General features: G+C 50.4%; 1 protein-coding gene across 2 annotated transcripts in view; it reads left to right on the top strand.

Annotated features, from left to right (window-relative positions):
- The window catches only part of Sipa1l2 (signal induced proliferation associated 1 like 2), a 183,020-nt gene that overhangs the window by 94,235 nt on the left and 67,410 nt on the right, over positions 1 to 21,375 (top strand). For both annotated transcript variants that reach the window (XM_045149331.1, XM_045149330.1), the window contains exon 2: positions 8,224 to 9,970. In XM_045149331.1, coding sequence (XP_045005266.1) covers positions 8,485 to 9,970 — 1,486 coding nt within the window. In that variant the 5' untranslated portion in view covers positions 8,224 to 8,484. The remainder of the gene's footprint in view (positions 1 to 8,223; positions 9,971 to 21,375) is intronic.

Genomic DNA, 21,375 nt, shown 5'->3' with positions numbered 1-21,375 from the left:
GCCTGGCATGTATATGAGTTCTGGGAATGGAACTCACACTTGTATGCCAAGCTCTTTCACACTGAGCCATTGCCCCAGCCCCTCACCCACTCCCCTGGTTTTATTGGGAAATACGTTCTCCTCTTTGTCATGAGGCCCAAAGTAAGGCCATAGGAACGAACCTAAGATCTGGGGCAGCTCCTAGTGGGTCTGAAGTCAGGGAGGGAAGATGATCTGGGAAAGTCCATGGACAGAGCGTGTGTGGTCAGCATTAGAGAGCACAGAGAGAGGAGGCCTGACTGCTGTATGGTTTGTGATGATGACCCACTGTGCCTTCAGCCAAGCAGATTTCGTTCGGAGGGGACAAGACAGTAGTTTGACTAGGCTGCAGGCAGCTGAGGGGGAGAGGAACATGGCTCAGAGGAGTATTGGAAGGTGAAGTTGGCAAGTGGTGGGGTGGCCGTGGTCCGTGAGGAGGGCTGAGTGAATCCTCAGTGTGTGGAGGACTGGCGGGGGTGTGAACATAGGCGATCATAGTGCAGGCGGAAGCATTGGATAAGGTGGCTTTGAGCTATGGAGAAAGACTTGTCCGTGACCAGTGCAGAAAGGACATATGGAGTCTCCAGGATTGTTCCAGAATGTGGATAGAATGAAGAGAATGTAGCCTAGGTTGAGCCCTGAAGAATGTTCTCATATGTATATAGATGATTCCAGGAGGAAAAGCCAGCATGAGACCCAAACTAGAAATGGGGAGTCTTTGTGTCCGACCTGGGTGCCATGAAGGGGTACCCACTCAGTCCTCTGGGGCCTAGGTCTGCAGCCACATAGGTTTAGGGTAACAGGTACAGGCCAGTCCTGAGTGCCAGCCCTGAGGTGGCCATGGGGCTGGGAAAGCAGCAGCCACTGTTGCCGCCCAGCGCCCCGCCCAGGTGGAGCTAGTAGCCACGTCACCTGCGTCCACACTGGGGCCCATCTGACCCACCTGTGCCTCAGGCTTCTCTCACCTGGGAGGGCAAGCTGCTACCTGCTACGTGGCAGCTCGACGTCATCACAGGTTCTCCTGGGCACCACGTCTTCCAGGGCTCTTTTTCAAGGTCCTGCTGGACTGTAATGGAAAACTCCCTGACTTCCACATGGACCACCTTTCCTGGGCTCCTCACTGGAGAAGTTGCCACGTGTGGCACGTGGGGTCTTAAGAGACTGGAAGAGTTAACTCCAATGTGAGCTTGCCACCAGGGGATTTAAATTCCCTTCAAAACCACCGGTCTACCCTTGCATTATCAAACTCGAAAGAGGAGAACTGTGTTTCCTGTGTTTTCACAGCCCCAAGCATACCTTTGGTACCAGCCAGGGTCTCGTTCAAGACAAATATCTGAGAATTGATATCCTGGCCGATCTGCCAAAACCTTGTCTGTCATGCTATTGTTTTACTCAGTGTGGAACCCCAGCTCATGGGAGGAGGTGTTCTATGTTCAGTTAAACCCCAGCCCATGGGAGGAGGTGTTCTATGTTCAGTTAAACCTCACAGACACACACAAAGTGAGTGTAGTGGGTGATTTCACATCCAGTCCAAGCTGGCAATGGAGACTCACCCATTTCGCAGATGGCCTTGGACCCTGCCTTTGTGTGGCATGACACGCCTGTGACGCAATGAGCTGTTTTGGATTCATTTTGTCACAGCGTCATGTGACACCAGGTTGAGCACTTTGGTCCGGGTGGCTCGGGTGCTGAACCTTCAAGGGGACCACACCACAGCTCTGCACTGTCCTCTTGTCCACAGAGAGGGTCGCAACAGGGAGCCCCTATTCCTCTCTTCCTTCTCTGACGTGTTGGTATCAGAGCTGAGGGGATACTGGTATGAAAAATGAGCATTTTTCCAGTAGTTGTCCTTGTATTAGCAATCTGCCATATAATTTTAACCACTTTTTTCCTTGAATGGAACTCCTAATTTGTACATTTGTGGGTTTCAAGCATTTGCTACAGCTGCAGTCCTGTAAGAGGCTCAATTATCAGCACAATATTGGTCTTCAAGACACACTGCTGTCTTGTGGAAAACTTAGAAATGCATTCTGTTTATTGACAATGGTGCTTAAGTAGTGCACCTCCTCCATGCCTATCCCGTCCCTTAGCAGTGGCTACCGCAGGCATCAGCTGAGCAGCGAGCCTCTCTCGGATCCTCAGCCCTTGAGTTTGCCCTGGAGTTTTCATCTGACGGGCAGCAAAAGCCACAGAAGTTGAAGAAACGCGATGATGTTTGCACAGCGTGTGCATGGGTAATAGCCTGTGCTTGCATGTGTGTGTACGGGTGCAGGCGTGTGCAGATGCATGTGTGTGCATACGTGTATGCATGTGTAATAGCCTGTGCTTATATGTATGTGTATAGGTGCACGTATGTGCAGATGCATGTGTGTATGGGTGCACACGTGTGCAGATGCAAGTGTCTGCATCCGTGTGCAGAAGTCAAAGGGCCGCGTCAGGCACCTTCCTTCGTCACTCTCCACATGAGTGTTTTGAGGCAGGTCTCTCACTGAACCCAGACCTTGCCAGTCAGACTAGACTGGCTTCTTAGCAATCCCCAGGGATCCTTCGGTCTCTGCATCTCCAGCTGTAGGGTTACAGGTGTGCACCACCGGATTTTACATAGGTGCTAGGAACCCAAGCCCAAGTCCTTATGCTTGCATAGCAGGGGCTTGACTTACTGAGCCATTTTCCCAGCCCTGGCAATCGATTTTTGACACTAACAGTGAACACACAGTAAAGAATCAAAAATGATAAAAATCTGGAGAACCATGTACCTCGGTGGTCACTCAGGGGTTAGCCCTGTGTGTTTTCCCTGCCTGTGGCTAGAGCCGGGTCTGGAAACTTGCCTGAGCTGGGGGGCGGGCGGTGGCGTTTCTTTTAAGGTCAGTAGCTCCGATGCAGAGTATCCATGAGTTCTCTAAGGAGCCCAGGGCAGGGATGAAATGACGGCATTCTCTTTGATGTTTGCTGCTTTTAAAGCACACCAGCCCGGGCAGCGTGCGCTCATGCGGCCGTACACACGGGCAGCAGTCTTGCTCCTCGCACCCTAGCAGCGGAGCAGGTGGAAGGTCGGCGCCAACGAGGTGCACCCGCTGCATATTCCAGTGTGTAGATTTTCAGGCTTTCTGGGAAAGGGCGCCCTGGGCTTGTTTGACAACACTACATCTGCCAGCATAAGGCATCAAAACCGACACTCCACAGAAGAGAGGCAGGGGCTTTTAAGCCTCTGATGCTGATGTGAAGTTTGAGTGCCTGAGCACCAAGGTCCCTGACGTTGTGATGTGGAGTGGTTCTGTTCACAGCTTGCATCCAGGGCTCAGCCCAGCCCAGAGTGGACCAAAAGGGTGGCAGATGGCCATGGAGTCTGCTGATTACTTGTTTGTGTGGGACTGGGACTTGCCACGTGGGGAAACCGCTGGGGTGCTGAGGGGGTGGAGGTGACATTCCTTGCAGTCTGTCCAGTTGTGGGTTCCATGTGCTCATTTGGCTGGTGTGCCTGTGGGGGTGGGGAGCCCTCTTTGCCGAGTGGAAGAGTGTTAACGTTTGTGATAACCTGTCGTTTGGGAGAAAGCCCAGAGCTTCCTCCTTCTCATATGAGTGTGTGTCTGCGAAGTTACATCGGGACTCTTAGGATGAACGTGTATCCCACAGCTACACAGACAGGGCCCTTGAACGTGGTGTATTATGAAGAGGTACCACTCGGTGCATCTCTTGAGGGTTTTTTTTTTAAATTTTTTATTTATTTAAGAGAGAGTGAAAGAGAGGAAGAGTCAGAGAGAGAAAGGGAGGGAGGGAGGGAGGGAGGGAGGGAAAGAAATGGACACTCCAGATCCTCTAGCTACTACAAACAAACTCCGTTCACGTTTCACCTCATACGTCTGACTTACATGGGTTGTGGGGACTTGAACCTGGGAGCCATTTTTCAGCTAGACTGCCCAGAATAAGTCCCAGCGGCCTCCTGCCCCCAGCTCCCTCAGTGTACATGGCCACGCTGATGTGTCCCATGGGTGCTGATATTTGTACTCAGGTCTTTGTGCTTACACAGCAACCATGTGTCTCCACTGAGCATCTCCCAGTCTCCTCATCCTGCCCTTAATAGTCATAGTGCCCACTGGCTTTCGTGGGTCTTTTGGTCAGCAGCCTGGCCTCTGGGCTCCCCTGCCCCATGGTGACCTGCTGATCGGCTCACCTCAGAGGAGGTGGTGGTGTTGGGCCAAACGTGGCAGGTCTCTTCACCGAGCCTCATGTTCTGAGCATTTTCTTGGTTTTTCTCCCATTTGCTGTACATATTGGTCCTTTGGTGTATGCTGTGGTATGGGGAAGGAAGGAAGGTAAGGCCCATCCTGACTGTTTACATGGCATTCACTTCATAAATTGGGTGATAAAGGACTTTCAGAGTAATTATTAAGTTTTTTTCTTTTCTTTTTTTTTTGAGGGGGGGGTATTTCATGCATATACTTATTGTGCCATGCTGTTAGTTAGGAATGACTTATTTTTGTTCTCTTCTGGTGGTAAAGAATCCATTCAAATTGTCAGTTCCTGGGTCAGTTTTGGGAATTTGTGTTTGATTGGGAAATTAGTAGTTTTCAGTTGCTTCTGGTATACTATTTTTTAACTTTAAAAATCCATACATGTAGGGCTGGAGAGATGGCTTAATGGTTAAGGCCTGCAAAGTCCAAGGACCCAGGTTCAATTCTCCTGTACCCATGTAAAGCCAGATACACAAAGTGGTTCATGCACCTATAGTGTGTTTGCAGTGGCTGGAGACCTTGGTGTGCCTGTTCCCTTTGTCTCTCCCTCTCTGCCTATTTCTCTCTCTCAAATAAATAAATAAATAATAACATTTTTTTAAAAATCCATTCATTTAGACAATATATCATATGGTATACTTCCTTTATGTCTATTTTATTTTATTTATTTATTTATTTAAGAGAGAGAGGAAGATGCAGAGGGAAAGACAGAATGGGTGCACCAGGTCCTCCAGCCACTGCAAATGAACTCCAGACGCATGCGCTCCCTTGTGCATCTGGCTTACATGGGTCCTGGGGAACCAAACCAGGGTCCTTGGACTTTTCAGGCAAATCCCTTAACTACTAAGCTATCTCCCCAGCCCCGTATTTTATTTTTTAATAATACTTTATTTATTTGGCGAGGGGAGGAGAGTATGGGCAAACCAGGGGCCACACCACGGCTGCTGTATGAATTGCAGGTCATGTGTCACTTTGTGCATCTGGCTTCACCTGAGTCCTGGGGGAATAGAACCTGGGCCATCAAGCTCTAAGAGTAAGCACTGTAACTACTGAACCATCTCTCCACCTCCTATGTCTATTTTAATGTTTTTTGTATGTGTACTTATGGCTTTATTTCCTTTTGTGGGCTTAAGAAGGATCATACTTTCCTGCTTTTTTTAAAAAAAGTAGTTTTTAGACTGACTTCTTTTTACTACTTTCCTTTTATTCCATTAATTTCTGGTGTCCCTTGTCATGCTTTGCCATTCTCTTTGTCATTTGCTAGATTAGTGGGAATTAGTTCCTGTATGCTTTTCCAGAAACTATTCAGCGAGTTGGAACTAGGTGCTGGGGTGGGGGTGGGGAGGCTTTGTACAAAGAATATTTACAAGTTAATTCTAGGCAGCTGAATATGTTTTACATTAATGCCTGTTGAGAAGTCAAGCAGTCTTGTACCAACCACTGGAAGTAAGTTTTCAGTTTAATCTCGCTGTCTTCCGTAAGCAGCAGGTGTCAGTAGGACGAGTACGTTCTGCAGCAGCCTCGTTCGCGGAGCCAAGTACCCTTCTGTGGACGAGGGAAGAGATGTGCTCTTCTGCACCCTCCCTGTCACTTTGTCGGTTTCCAGGGACTGATTTGCTCACAGACTGAATTGTATGGGAAATAACTATAAGCTTGTGTGTGATTCTTTTTCTTTTAAATATTTTTTTCATTTTTATTTATTTATTTGAGAGTGACAGAGAGAGAGAGAGAAAGAGGCAGATAGAGAGAGAATGGGCGCGCCAGGGCCTCCAGCCACTATAAACGAACTCCAGATGTGTGCACCCCCTTGTGCATCTGGCTAATGTGGGTCCTGGGGAATCAAGCCTCGAACTGGGATCCTTAGGCTTCACAGGCAAGCGCTTAACCATTAAGCCATCTCTCTAGCCCTCCATCTGTGATTATTTATACATACAAATTCTTTTTTAAAAATGTTTTTTAAGCTGGGCATGGTGTTTAATCCCAGCACTCAGGAGGCAGAGGTAGGAGGATCACCATGAGTTCGAGGCCACCCTGAGACTACATTGTGAATTCCAGGTCAGCTTGGGCTAGAGTGAGACCCTTCCTCCAAAAAAAGTTGTTTGTTTTTTTTTTGTTTTGTTTTTTTTTTTTTTTGTAAGCAGAGAGATAAAGGCGGGGTGGGGGACGTGGGTGTACCAGGGCTTCTTGCCCCTGCAAATGCAACTCCAGACACATGCTTCTTTTTGTGCATCTGGCTTTATGGGAGTACTGGGTCACCAGGCTTTGCAAGCATATGCTTTTAAACTGCTGAGGCATCTCCCTAGCCCTTATATGTGCAAATTCTTAGTGGAGTGCGTAGATCACATGCAGTCATGGGCTTGTCTTTCTGAGATCTGTGGGGAGGACATGCGATCTATTTAGTGAGCCCAGTCATACTTCTTCCCCCCCTTTTGTCGCATCTTAAAATATCTGATTTCCTCACTTAACGAAACAGCTCCAGGGTAAATAGCATGCTGCTACGCCCAGGCTGATCGATTGTCTGTAGTAGCTCACTAGTGGGGTGGAGCAGCAGCCGCCGTCTCAGTAACGTGCCTCTTGTTCCAAGAGCCATTGCCTGTGCTCATGGTGGCCACCAAGAGCCACCATAAACAGCTCTCACTCTCTTCATTTAGTTGGGATTCACCATCATTGAACCGAACTGTACTTGCCTCTTATCTTTGGTGAAAGGTAGGGGAGTGGATCTGTAATCCTTCTCTCACCATTGTTTGGAAAGGTAGGGTTATTTGTTCATTCTCAGGTCCATGAATATCCATGAATACTTGGCATATCTGGAGTTGGGAAGATATGTAATACCTGGAAATATTTTTGTGTGATTAAAGAGAATATAGGGGGAAACCATCCCAGCTACGGTGGAGCGGTGGACTGGGTCAGGTTTCTGCCAGGGGACCTGTGTCTTTGTGTCTGGTACTTTCTTGAGTTAACGCTGTGTATATGAGTTGCCTGTGGTCTGTTGAGCTTAGAAATGGTTCTTTTTCTGACACAGATCTGCAAGGATCCCCTGTTCTTCCCACTGGGGTCTCTCTGAGCTCCAGTTTGATTAGGGAAAGTCTTGTGACAGTTCGCTTGATAATGCCTGCTGCTGACCATCCTGCTGGGAGAACTTTTAGCTGCTTTACAGTATAACGAGAGCTGGGCTGATAGCTTAGTCCGCAGAGTCTTCCTTGCAAGCATAGCACCTGACTTTGACCCCCAAACTCATGTCAACTAAGCCAGGGCATGGTGATGCAGAGTATCTCTGGGGCTTCCAGGCCAGCCCCTCAATGCCACTTGGCACATGCTATGCCACTGAGAGAACCTGTCCCATAAAAGACGGGTGAGGCCTGAGGCAAATGTCTGAGATTGTCCTCTGGGCTCCACACACATGTATAGGTGTGCTTCTGCACACACTTGAACTGTACACACACATGAACACACACAGAGATAGTGTGATGACCTTCCAGTGTATTCTATACACCATGGCCACGCCACTCCAGCAGCTGCTTTATTTAGGCTTCATAGTTGCCTTGTTTAAGCCAGACTGTGGGCCGTTAACATTGGAACAGTGCTGAAAAGCAAAGGACCTGGCTTCAAGGAGCTTGAGGTCAGCTCCTGAGAAGACAAGAACGCAACAGTTGAGAAACAGCCCTGCTGGACGCCGATGTGGGCACTAGGCTCTCACTGAGGAAGTGCTGTGTGCTCACGGGGTGAGGGCCAGCTATAGAGACATCTCAAAGGCTCACCACTCGGTTCTAGCGAGTTCCAGCTGTCTTTGCTCAGAGGGTGGACAGGTAATCCAGAGTCATGTGAACCCACTGTGGAAATGTTGTAAGAGTTATGGGGACACTGAATTGGGCAGAAGCTGGATCGAGGGGCGGTAATGAAATGGTAAAACTGTGTTGACTTTGAACTGTGTCAATGGCTAACGACTGCTTCTTGCCTTTTTTGTTCACTTCAGGTGAATGAGATGTGTATGACCAGATGTCTTAAGGAATGCTACTGAAAAGAACAGAGGTGGTGACGTTATCGAGGCAATTGGGAAGCATGTTGGCTTTGGAGAAACTGTTCTCTGAGGATGTTGTTTCCTTTGGGTGAAAAGGCGAAAAATACCACTACAGGCCACTCTTCATGTCTGCATTCGTCCTAGCACTTTCAGTGGCCATGGAGGAGGATTTACACCAGGGTTGCTGGTGAGACACTGCTTTCAGCCTCTGTGGACATGAGCGACTCAAGGCCTTCTCAGGCAGAGAAACACAAGCTCAGCAGAGCCTCCTCCAAGTTCAAGGACCCTCCTAGAATCATGCAGTCCGATGACTATTTTGCTAGGAAATTTAAAGCCATCAATGGCAACATGGGACCTGCTACTTTAAATGCCTCAAATCCAGCTGACGGGGGTGGTGGTGGTGGGCCAGTCAATGGTACACCAGCAATGCCCAAGATGGGCGTGAGGGCCAGAGTGTCCGAGTGGCCTCCCAAGAAGGACTGCTCTAAGGACTTGACCTGCAAGACACTGTGGGAAAGCCGATCTCAGTCCAGCTACGAGAGTGTCGCCTCCATCAGCCAGAACGGGCAGAACGACCAGGGTGATGGTGCACAGGAGGAGCAGATCGATCTGGATTTTGTCGAGGCGAAGTACACCATCGGGGACATCTTTGTCCATTCTCCTCAGAGAGGACTCCACCCCATACGTCAGAGGAGCAACAGCGATGTCACCATCAGCGACATCGATGCCGAGGACGTCCTGGATCAACGCGCGGTCAACCCCAACACCGGGGCCGCCCTGCACCGGGAGTATGGGAGCACGTCATCTATCGACAGGCAGGGCTTGTCCGGGGAGAATGTCTTTGCCATGCTTCGAGGGTATCGAGTGGAGAATTATGACCCCAAGACATCTGGCTCCTTTGGATTCCCTGAATTCTTCCCCTGCGACACGGCCATCTCCCCAAGCCTCCATGCCGCAGCCCAGATTTCTAGAGGAGAGTTTGTCCGTGTCTCCGGATTGGACTACATGGACAGGGCCCTCTTGATGGGGAGGGGCAGGGACAAACCCTTCAAGCGCAGGTTAAAATCCGAATCTGTAGAAACGTCGCTCTTCCGAAAGCTGCGGACCGCGAAAAGTGAACACGAGGCGTTCAAGTTCACTTCTGAGCTGGAGGAGGGCCGCCTGGACCGGGGCGTCCGCCCCTGGAGCTGCCAGCGCTGCTTCGCCCATTACGACGTGCAGAGCATCCTGTTCAACATCAACGAGGCCATGGCCACGCGCGCCAGCGTGGGGAAGAGGAAGAACATCACCACGGGGGCCTCAGCGGCCTCCCAGGCCCCGGCGTCGTCGGCAGGCCCGGCGGGCGGCTGTGAGTCCCCCCTAGGGAGCAAGGAGAACCTGAACTCCAAGGAGAACCCGGACGCCGACGAGGGCGACGGGAAGAGCAACGACCTGGTCCTCAGCTGCCCTTACTTCCGAAATGAGACAGGTGGGGAGGGCGACCGCCGCATCGCGCTCTCCAGGGCCAGCTCGGCCTCCTTCAGCTCGGGGGAGAGCTGCTCCTTTGAATCGTCCCTCAGCTCGCATTGCACCAACGCGGGCGTTTCTGTCCTGGAAGTGCCTCGAGAAAACCAGCCCATCCACAGGGAGAAAGTCAAGCGCTACATCATTGAGCACATTGACCTCGGGGCCTACTACTACCGCAAGTTCTTCTACGGGAAAGGTAGGTGCCACAGGGAACGTGTCACCACTTTCCCTATAGCTGTGACCACAACCTAAGGGAACACCTCGGAAGGAGGAAGGGTTTCTATTGCTAGCAGCTTCCTAGAGCTGGGCCCATGGTCCCGTGCACTTGGGACATGTGGTGAGGGATGGCCTCCCATCACGGGAGACAAGAAGTAGAAGGAAGGGATGGGGACCAGGTGTAGCCTTCAAAGGCACATCCCTGTTCCTCCAGCTAGCTCCCCACCAAAGTTGCTAGAATTTTTCAGCTAGGGACCAAGCCTTCAACATATATGAGCCTGTTGGGTACAGTTCGTATACAAACCACAACACACGTCTTCTGGGTCTGCGGTGCGTCACTATGTTTGGAGCACATCCAGGACCCTGGCCCATTGCGCTGGAGTGGCCCTTCGTCACAGGACCTCAGCTACTGCCTGTCTTAACGTGGACACGCCCTCTATTTCACTCTGTCCCGTTCTCTCTGCCGACTGGTGAGTGTCACGCGTGTCGGCCTTCGTTTAGATATTACCCCTCTTATCACGTGTCCCCTGCTTAGCTCCGTCCCTGTGCTCTTCTTGCTTGTCACACTTGGGGGTTCTTTTGGGTGTCTCCCCATTCCTTGCTACACTTCGTTCTTACCTTGGTTTTTCACGCCTTGGAAGTGTGAAACCCGTGTTGAAAGGCTGCACAGATTAGCAAATACACAGATTCAGCTTCTGTATGGCTCTGCAAATGGGATTACATGGGTGGGTATGAATAATTCTCTTGTGGTGTTATTGCAAGATTCTTTAAGCTCCCGAAAAGCAAATTTCTTTCGCTTTTGTTTGTGTCTTCAGGCTTGAAGGATGTTTTCTGGAGGGATCATGTAATTGAGTCCTCAGCCTTTAAAACGGTATCCTCAGCTGTCCCTGAAACGCAGGAACGGCTCTCTCAGAGGCACACAGAGAAGCGTGTCGGGCATGCGCCTGCGGTCTTGCTTGGCGCGCCGGTCCCTTGACCCCTTTCTTAGGAGTTGCTTCCTTTTTAGGGCTTCCTATTTTTCTTAAAAAATATAAATAAATAAATAAATAAATAAATAAATAAATAAAACCTGGGCTGAAGAGATGGATTAGCAGTTAAGGTGCTTGCTTACAAAGCCAAAGGACCCAGTTTCCATTCCCCAGGACCCACATAAGCCAGATGCACAAGGTGGTGCATGCATCTGGAGTTTTTGCAGTGGCTAGAAGCCCTGATGTGCCCATTCTTTCTCTCTATCTGCCTCTTCCTCCCTCTCCTCAAATAAATAAATACATTAAAAATACTTTTTTGTTTCTTTGAGAGAGAGTGTGTGTTTTTGTGCTCATGCATACTAGGGCATCCTGCCACTAGAAATTCCAGATACATGCGCTACTTTGTGCATCTGGCTTTACATAGGTACTGGGGCACTGAACCCAAGTTGTTAGGCTTTGCAGGCAAGTGCCTTGACTGCTGAACCATCTCTCCAGTCCTGAGAGCTTCCTCTTTTTCTGTTTGCAGTCCCACCCGCCATCCTTCCCCATTCCCAGGGACAAGCATCAGAACACCCGAGTGGCAGAAGTGACTGCCCCAGAGCCTCTCCTCCTACCCGAGTGAATGAGCTGCTCTGACCTCCTGTTTTCTGAACAGTCACATGCGGATTTGGACTCTGGTTTCTTTGTGTGGTCCGAGAGTGGCTTAGATACTAGGAAGTAACTGTGGCTCCGGTCCTTCACACTGCTACATGACATGCAGCTTTTGTTACCTTGTCCCATGGCTGATACGCACAAAAGAATGCATCTGTCAGATCTTTCATAGTTATTAAATTAATAATTTCACTTTTCCTTTTGCATCAATCTAGATGTAGCCCACCATCCATAATCATAATGTCATGGGATCATGAAGGTCATATAAGTGACCCTAGCACTGGCCGAGCCTCAGAGCTCCAGGCGGTGGGCCTTGCACTGTGGCTGTCATTTAGCTCTCTTTCTCCTGGCAGCTGACAGTGGCCAGCAAATCTTGTCAGCAGGTCCTGTTTACCAGGGCTACCTTTGTTCCCTCAAACCCCAGCTCCCATCCACAGTTCTGGCTTTGGGGTTTCATTGCTCTTGTCACTCTGTGTGGAATCCTTGTTACAGAAAAGTCCAGCAACCTCTGGCCTTCCTTCCAGTCTCTGAATTTAACCTTGATTTATCCCTGAGCAGCTGGTCATCAAACAACATGGAAGCTGGTCTCTGAGCAGAAGAGGGATTTTGGAAAGGGGACCCTGGAGGAGCAGGCTTCTTTGCCAGTGCAGCTCTAGCAGAACTGTGGCTGCCAGTGCCAGCTGTAAAGTAAAACCTCATATTTATTATGCCCTGAAGTCTGCAAGTAGCTTGTCATTCTGGCTGGCTGAGTTCAGTATAGCATTCATGACTCACCCTTAGAAAGAAACATCAATACATGCAGGGTATCTCTGTTCCTGTTGTATAGATGCTTCGCCCCAACATCTCAATCTGCCTCACACCATGCTGTGTGTGTGAAGGAGGAGCTCTCACACCACGCTGTGTGTGTGTGAAGGAGGAGCTCTCACACCACGCTGTGTGTGTGTGAAGGAGGAGCTCTCACACCACGCTGTGTGTGTGTGAAGGAGGAGCTCTCACACCACACTGTGTGTGTGTGTCGAGGAGCTCTCACACCACGCTGTGTGTGTGTGAAGGAGGAGCTTTCACACCACGCTGTGTGTGTGTGAAGGAGGAGCTCTCACACCACGCTGTGTGTGTGTGTGTGTCAAGGAGGAGCTTTCACACCACGCTGTGTGTGTGTCAAGGAGGTGCTATGTCTTCTGTCCTGAGCGCACCACAGTGGGCTCCGTTCCCAGAGGTGGTGTTCTGTTGCTGGAACGTGTTGGTTCTCAGGATGGTCTGCCCATTTGGTTCTCATCTATCACTTTTGAAAGCTCCTCTGCAGGTGGCTTTCCTCACTTGCCTTTTCTGATTGGTTGCTCAAGATGCCTGAGCATCAGAAGTGACAACACTGGATTTGTTAAATTGGAATGTGAGATTAAAAGTTACTTAGCACTAGAGCCAGGCATGGTGGCGCACACCTTTATTCCCAGAACTTGAGAGGCAGAGGTAGGGGAATCGCCCTGAGTTTGAGGCTACCCTGAGACTACACAGTTAATTCCAGGTCAGCCTGGACCAGAATGAGACCCTACCCCCCTAAAAACAAAACAAAACAAAAAGTTATTAAGCCCTAGGAATAATGTGCATGTAGAGAGCCATGAGTGACTTGTGGGGGGGGTCAGGCATGCCCACTGCCTGTGCTGGGAGGTGGGTTCATCTCGGGTGGAGCTTTGACTGAGGACCTGTGAACTGGGTGTAGAACCGAGTCCTAGGCTGCAAGAAGCCCACAGAATGAGGGAAGGGCCTCCAGCCCCGAGGTCCCCTGCTTTGTCAGGGCCCCATGGTGATATGCTGGAAAGGCTCCCGTGAGCTCCAGCCTGGCAAGGTAGCAGTCTGGGGAGAGAACTGTGCTGGCCTTCAGTGCAACTGGGGACATTGCCGCTGTCTCTGCATTTAGCTGTGCCTAGAGTGACTTGAAAGAGAAATTGCCCACAAGACTGTGCTGGTCCCTGAGTAGAGCCGTGAAGGACCAGCGGGGGCTGTCTGGGGTCCTGAGTGGTCAGTGTCTTGCACGGCCTTAGCCTGTAGCCTGGGCCAGTGACGAGGTGAGGCAGGGCCCTGTGTGTGCAGTCTTCTCACCTCACAGGGGACATCCTCATGGTTAAGAGTGCCCCCCCCCCCCCCGCCAGGCGGGCTCTGAGGCCTGTTCTTCTTTCTCCTTTCTCCCTGCTCAGGAATCGTGTTTTCAGGGACTTTGGGTACCTTGTAAAGGGCTTTTCATTTTGTTCTGTGTCTGTGTGAAACTTGATTTTCAAAAGACTCAGCAGCTCCCAGTCACTGGGAAACGTTTAAAACACACACTTTATAAGGCAGTTTGCTCTTTACTGGGTCTTTAAGGAGAAAAGGCTGCTCTTGATGCCGAGGTGTGTCCCCTGACACAATCACTGGAGTTGTTTTAATGGCTTTGTGAATGGGTCACCCAGGGAGTGGCTCTGGCCCATAAACAGAGGCAGCCCAGCTTGTCCAGGCAAATCCACCTGCACCCTTCTGCCTTTTTAAGTCAGCGTGTGGTCAGCCACGTTCCTGTCCCCTCTCCTGGCCACCCTCTCAATAGAGCAGTCTGCCATGAAGAGCCCTGGATAGGGATTCTCCTCACCTGGCTGCACTTGGGTCCTGCAAGACTCCCCCAGCTTCAACTCTCGACCCTTTTTGTTCAGCTACTGCAGGCTGGGGCCCCGTGGCACTGCGTGTGTTGCCGTGGGAATGAGGGTGACCTGACAGGAGCTGCTCACGGCTCCTTCCGCTCTCCTTCAGACTCACCAGCCAGCTCTCTCGTGCTTCTGCCCTCCCGGCCTCCCCCCTTTCCCTGACTTCTTATGACGATGTGCCTGATGCGAAGCCTAGGCCTTCCTGCTGCCCTCTGAGCTTCCTTCTGGGGCGGGGACAACGTGAAAACAGCAGACACTTTCTAAAAAGCATCCCAGGGTGGAAGGAGGCCCCCAGAGAAGCTGCAGCTGTGCTCCCGTGCCTTTGGTGCAGCCTGAATGCATTCAGGCTACCATCTCCGGCCCTTTGTGGAGCCCCCGTCTCAGTGCTAGCCTTCCTCATTAGCTGAAGGATGCATGCCTAAACCTCCTAAGTAAACCCATGGAGGAGCCTGAATACGGGCTGGAGCCAGGGCTTCGTAGCAGAGCTTGCACAAGGCCTGGTTTCAGTCGCTAGTGTGTGGGGGGAAGTATGTACCAGCCCTCTCCCCTTTGGGGTACCTCCTTATTGTTTTGTGTGTAGCATACTTTCTCTTACCGTTAGGCATGTCTATCTGTTTTTGTTACAGCTGGGGACTGTGGGTGGGGAGGGACAGGTGGGAACATACCTGGGCTCATATCCCAGTTCTGTTTGGCACAAACCCTTGAACTTCTCTGTGGCCAGGTAACCATGTTTAAAAGGAGCCAGTGATTCTGAAATATCCTCCAAAGGCATTAGCTCAGTGCCTGTCACGTGGCATGCCTCCCCCATAGGGTACTTACATAAGTATGTGAGATGTTTGTCTCTTGAAAGAGGCCGTTGTCCACACCATGGGCACTGTAAGTAGAGAGTAGCACTTAGTTTTAATGATTAAAAGATGAGGAGAGGGCTGGAGAGATGGCTTAGCGGTTAAGCGCTTGCCTGTGAAGCCTAAGGACACCGGTTCGAGGCTCGATTCCCCAGGACCCACGTTAGCCAGATGCTCAAGGGGTCGCACATGTCTGGAGTTCATTTGCAGTGGCTGGAGGCCATGGTGCGCCCATTCTCTCTCTTCTCTCCCTATCTGCCTCTTTCTCTCTCTGTCACTATCAAATAAATAAATAAAAATAAAAAATTTTTTTTTTCAAGATGAGGAGAAGCAGGACAGGCCTGGGGTGGGGTTCGGTGGCCTTTGCTGCGTATTTCATGCCTGCTGCCTTTTCTCCTTATTCAGTCACTGACAGAAATTAACGGGGAGTTGGACCCTATTAAATTCACATGGGTGAATGGAGCGCCACCTAACAGTGATGCTACTAAGACACGCGCTCCTCCCCGAGAGAACGCAGTCTACTCCTGTCTGTGGCCACCACAAACAGAGATCCCATTGAGCTTGTGGGGTGCCCTCAAGGGAGGAACTGCCCCGTGCACATAGGCCTTTGCCCCAGGAGACATGGCCGCATCCACTCGTGTGGCGTGTGGCCCGTAGGGAGTGGAGACATTGCCGCATGCACTCCTGCAGGGCGCAGGGAGCAGGGCCGTCGACTCCGTTGTGTTGCAGCCATTGGGTACCCGGAAAAGGACACAGGCTGCCGCAGATCCGTAGACACTTCAGCACTAGGAAAGAGGCACGGATGCTCTGCAGTTTCCCTGAAAGAGGGATGAGGACTCGGGCTGAGCTCATGGCGGAAGTAGGACTCCCTCACTGTCGTTTGATTTGAGTCAGCAAGTTGGAAGCCTGGTAAAACCTGCCATTTGTTTGTTAAGGTCTGCATGTTCCCCTTCCCACCGAACTGGGGAGCCGCCCCTCACTGGTGGTGTAACACGCTGTGTCCTTCCCTGCTCACAGCGCTCTTCCTCCTTTGGAAAATAATGCTCGTGAAAAATCTGCCTCACTCCCTCATCTTTCCTTTTTTAATTTTTTTTTTGTTTTAAGTTTTAATTTAGAATATGAGAGAAAGAGACAGAGAGAGAGAGTTGGCATGCCAGGGCCTCAGCCACTACAATCAAACTCCAGACGCTTGCGACACCAAGTGGACATGTGTAGCCTTGTGCTTGCCTCACCCTTGTGTGTCTGGCTAACATAGGATCTAGAGAGTGGAACATGGGTCCTTGGGCTTCACAGACAAGCACCTTAACCACTGAGCCATCTCTCCAGCCCTCATCTTTCAATTTTTATCCTTAAAAGTGCACCTTGGAAGACGCTGTCCTTATGTTCAAGATCTGTTCTCCCATCTGTATGCTCCGTTGGCTTCCCCGCATGGCTGGATTTTTAAGACTTCAACTGTCACATGAACTTCCTCCCCTGGAGTTGCTTTCCATGAGAGCACTTCCCTCAGGCTGCTGTTTGCATCCTGACTATCCCAGCAGATCCTGACCTTGAGCAAATTGGTTACCCCCTCACATCAGTCCTATCTGAAACACAGGGTCTCCTAGCCATGCTTTCTCAATAGTTTTATGTGAAACTGTTTAATATTTTAAACGTGTCATTGTTTTCTATTTGATGCCTCAGGGTTTCTAAGCTTAGTTAATACATAAGTTAAATTTGGGTCAAAAGATTCCCCAGTGTGGGGAATTCCCCAGTGACCCAGGAAGCAATCACAGCACAGGTACATGGGTTTCTGGAAGCCCCTGGAGTGACTTTAGGACCTTGAAGTGCAGAGATAACAGTTGCCACTTTCCTCATCTCTTGTACCGTTTGTCTTTGGTAACTTCTAGAAGGCATGAGTGGAGGTGATATGCAGTTATGTAGTTACATGGAGGGAAAGGGAGCGAATGCTACATGCTAGGGAGCTTCAAGAGCTCCAGCTGAGACCACAGATGTTCCTCGGATCAGAGCATTGGAAGACGGAAGTAACTAGCTCACTGTTGAAAGGACAGAGAGCTGTAACACTGGGTCTCAGGGACATGGGGATGAAGCAGACGACGGGACCACCCGGTGACTTCAGTGCCCCCACATGTGTGTTTGAGAGCTGGGCCCCCGACAACCAGACAGAGCTGCCCTGACTTAGCCCCATGTGCAGAGTGGGGCTCTTGCCCTGCCCAGTTCACTGGTGACTTGTCCGATAAATCCCTCCCCAGATGCACTTGTGCCTCAGGGTCCCAGGGGGCTCTGCCCCTTTTCCTCTTAGGATTTGCATGAGTACATGTAAACTGTTTGTGTTCATTTGAGTGTGAATGCACGTGTGTTGTGGGTACACGCATGTACACGTGGAGGCCAGAGGTTGATGTCTGGTGTCTCCTCCTGTACTCTCCATCCTACCTTTCAGAGACAGGGTCTCTCACTGAACCTGGAGCTCTCCTGTTGGTCTAGAGTAGCTGGCCAGCAAGCTTCAGGGCTCCCTGTCTCTTCCTTACCAGCCCGGGATTACAGGTGCGTGCTGCCACATCCAGCCTTTGTGTGGGTGTCGGGGATCACACTCAGGTTTTCGTGCTTGCGAGGCAAGTACTTTCACAAACACTGGGCCATCTCTCTAGCCCTGAGTTAGGATTTTTGTTTTTTAATCTTTCCACAGAATGGCCAGAACGTACCAGAGATGCACCGAGTCTCATTTCTTAGACTGCAGTGCCATTAACCGACTTTTTAGAAAATCTTGTCCCATTATGTTCACACGATATGTGGATTTACATTCAGCTCTCCACAGTCTTTCACAGCTTCTGTTCTGCTGGGAAGGGACTTCGTCTGATTCACTCCCGAAGCAATTTTATGGAAATCATCGGCTTGGAAATAAGGCCGGGCTGTGGGGGGCAAGGGTTTGAATGCACGCAGCTCTGAGGCGCTCACTCACGGTCTCCTGCCCAGGGTGGTGGTGGTGGGGGGGGGCGGGGGGGCTTCCAGGCTTGAGATTAGCATTTGGATTTTTTCTGAAAGGGAGGCAGGCTTTCCTCTGAAAGAGTTGCCATTGTTTCCTCTGGAAGCCCGGGTTGGGGTGTCACGGTCCCTGCTCAGGCCTTCATGGTCTGTGGGCATGCCTTGTATAGCAGTTAGACAGCATGTTTCCAAATCCAGGGAAAGGGTTAAGCCTCCTTAGAAACATCCAGGCACCCTGCAGGATTTTTGCTGGAACAAAAGGCACAGCAAGAGCCCTTCTTCAGAGTGGTGAGGCATAAAAGCTGTCTGTCCCGCAGGCTTGGTGGCTGTAGAACACAGACATCTCCTTTCTCTACTTACACCCAGAAGTACATGGGTGTACATGACAGAGGCAGAAATGGAAGTGGGGTGTGCCTGGGGTTGGGTAGAACAGGGAGGAAGGATAACTCTTTTTAATTATTAGTCAGCTTGTCATTTTTGGTAGGAGGGGAAATACTCAATTATGGACTCCCTGGTTTTTAAAAATAGAATTTCTGATCCAAGAAAATGCTACACATGCCATTATCTGCTTCTAAGCAGATATGCATATGGAAAGGTGTCCCAGTGGATAAGGCACTTGCCTTCAGATGGAGTTAGGGACAACTAAGTTGTCTTTGTCTTGAGACAGTATCCTACTCTGTAGCTCAGGCTGGCCATATATTCATGGCAACACTCCCGCCTTGGCTTTCCCAAGGGCTGGAATTATAGGTATGAGCCACCATGCTAGACTTGCTATTTTTTGTGTTTGTTTATTTGTTTGAGAGCAACAGACAGAGAAAAGGGTAAATAGATAGAGAGAGAATGGGCATGCCAGGGCAGGGCCTCCAACCACTGCAAACGAAATCCAGATGCATGCACTACCTTGTTCAACTGGCTTACGTGGGTCCTGGGGAATCAAGCCTCTAACCGGGGTCCTTAGGCTTCACACTAGGCTTGTTATTTTTTAATTAAAGCCTAATAGAAGAGCTTAGCTAACAAGAGGAATACATCCTTATGTTAGGCTAGAGCAGGTGGGCTTGGTGACATTGGCTTTGAGGACACACGTGGAGGTTTGGCTCTGTACTGGGTATATTCTGTGCCCTCACCCACACCTGCCACAGAACCCACAGTGTGTAGGGCAATGCCCTGGGCCTATCACTGATGGGACTGTCAGGAATAGTAAAATCAGGAAGTAGACCACTTTCTAGCCATTGTCAAATGCAGTCACACTGTTAAAGTTACAAATAGTTGTCCTGATTCGGTTTCCTCAAACCCAGACCTCGCAAGTATTGGTCTCATTGCATTCAGTCCACAAAGGGCTTTCCGTATCCAAGTAATGATTAGTTCTGCCAGTAATTCAGCCCCAGGAGTCCCCCTGCTGCTTCTGGCCTTTCCTGGATCCAGAGGGCCAGTGTTAAGTTCATTTGCTCCTTAAGCAGTAGGGAAATGAATGTTGCAGTCACCTTCTCTTTGCTGGCCCAAACACCCAACCAAAAGCAGCTGATGGGAAGAAAGGACTGACTTTGTCTCATAGTCTTGAGGCGACACGATGTCAGGGGAAAGAGCGCGCAGAGGCTGGACGTCATCTCTGCCACAGCAAGAGCGTGCGCTGAGATCTGGCAAGGATGAACTTTAACACCCTAAGCACGTCTTCCAGCAGGACCCCACCTCCAAAACTGTCAACAGTTGGGGACCAAGCCTTGAAAGCACAGGTGTTTATGGGGACGTCTGACCCACACCACCACACGTGGTTGCTTCTGAAGCTGGCCGTGCTTCTCAGTGGCCTGGCTGCAGTGGGTTGCTGCTCCTCAGCAACCTCTGGTCCTTTTTTGGGGGGCGTCGTCGAGCTCATGTGTGTCCATGTCATAGCTGTGACTGAAAACCAAGAGTCAGGCAGGAAGGCCATCTTCAAAGGAGAAAATGCAGTGTTTTTCACAAAGGATGAAAAACACCAGTATTCGGCACGCGGCCCCGGGAGAACCGACGCTCTGTGGGTGATTAGGGTGAGCGAGCAGCACCGAGGGGCTGCATCCCGCTGCCTGCTCTACACGAATGACTGCTGGGGTGCCGCTGCTAGAAACAGATACATGTTTCAGCCGCATCGATGAGCATGGGGGCGATCGCTCCCTTTGTGTGGTCAGGGTGCCTCTGGGTGTTAAGATGGACTGTTTTGAGGAACTACTTACCAAGTCGGAAATTTCAAGGGAGAATGCGACCAGTGAGCAGAGCTCAGTGACTGGATCCCTGTCACATGGCCCACAGGGAGATGCCCGCTGAACAGGAAGCTGTCCCCATTGGATGGTTTTCACCAGAATGTTCTAGAATGTTCACTGTATCCGCACTGAAGGTTGCCTTGTGTGCTGCTCACGTGAGTTGAGGCTGGTGACTGTCCTTTACAAAGTGTGTCCTAGAGGATTCTGCACATGATGGACAGGACACCCCAACGTCTGTTTCTGCTGTGCGATTGTGATGCTCTGGGTCCCCTTCGAGATCAGTGATTTATGAGAAAGCAAAATAAGCTGACCATCTGGTCGAGGGAGTTACTGGATTTACAGGTTCCTGAGCCTTAGTAGGTCAGTGACCTTCGCGAATTTCCTGTTGTTGGGTCCCGCCTTAGGCGCTAGGTAGTTTAGGGGGTGTGATGGGAGGGTGAGCTTTGCCACTCACAATGGCCAAGATAACTCTGACCAGTCTGAGTGACCCATCAGTTCACCTAGGAAGTGTTCACCTTCTAGGTGAAGGGAGCTGTGCTCAGAATTGATTCCAAGAGCAGGCAGAACCCTCCAACAGTGCTGCAAACGGTGAACCCCCCCCATCCTGGGGGTGCTGTCCCCAGAACTACAGTCAGAACTTTGGGGTGAGGCGCCTCCTCCTGCTTTGCTTAGTGAAGAGCAGAATGAGAGGATATGAGTGAGATGAGATGCAAAGGAAAATCTCATTCAGGAGCCAAGCAGATGCCAAGCAAGCATCGGGACCCAAGTTCAGATCCTCCGCAACCGCGGACAAAGCTGGACGACTATCATTGTAGCAAGTGCTCCGCTTATCTAAGCGATCCTTGAGGTCTGTGTTCACTGGGAGACCCTGTCTCAATACGTAGTGGTGAAGAGGTGATGGAGGAAAACGCCCATTGTCAACCTGTGGCCTCCACACGTGCCTGCATGTGTGTGCTAACACATAAACACACAAACACGCACACATAACATGCGCAAATAAAGATATTTATTTAGAAAGCACATTTAAATTGAAAACCAGAACACT

The sequence above is a fragment of the Jaculus jaculus genome, chromosome 5 (assembly GCF_020740685.1).
Source record: "Jaculus jaculus isolate mJacJac1 chromosome 5, mJacJac1.mat.Y.cur, whole genome shotgun sequence".
Lineage (NCBI taxonomy): Eukaryota > Metazoa > Chordata > Mammalia > Rodentia > Dipodidae > Jaculus > Jaculus jaculus.
This window is presented reverse-complemented; position numbering and strand designations above follow the sequence as displayed.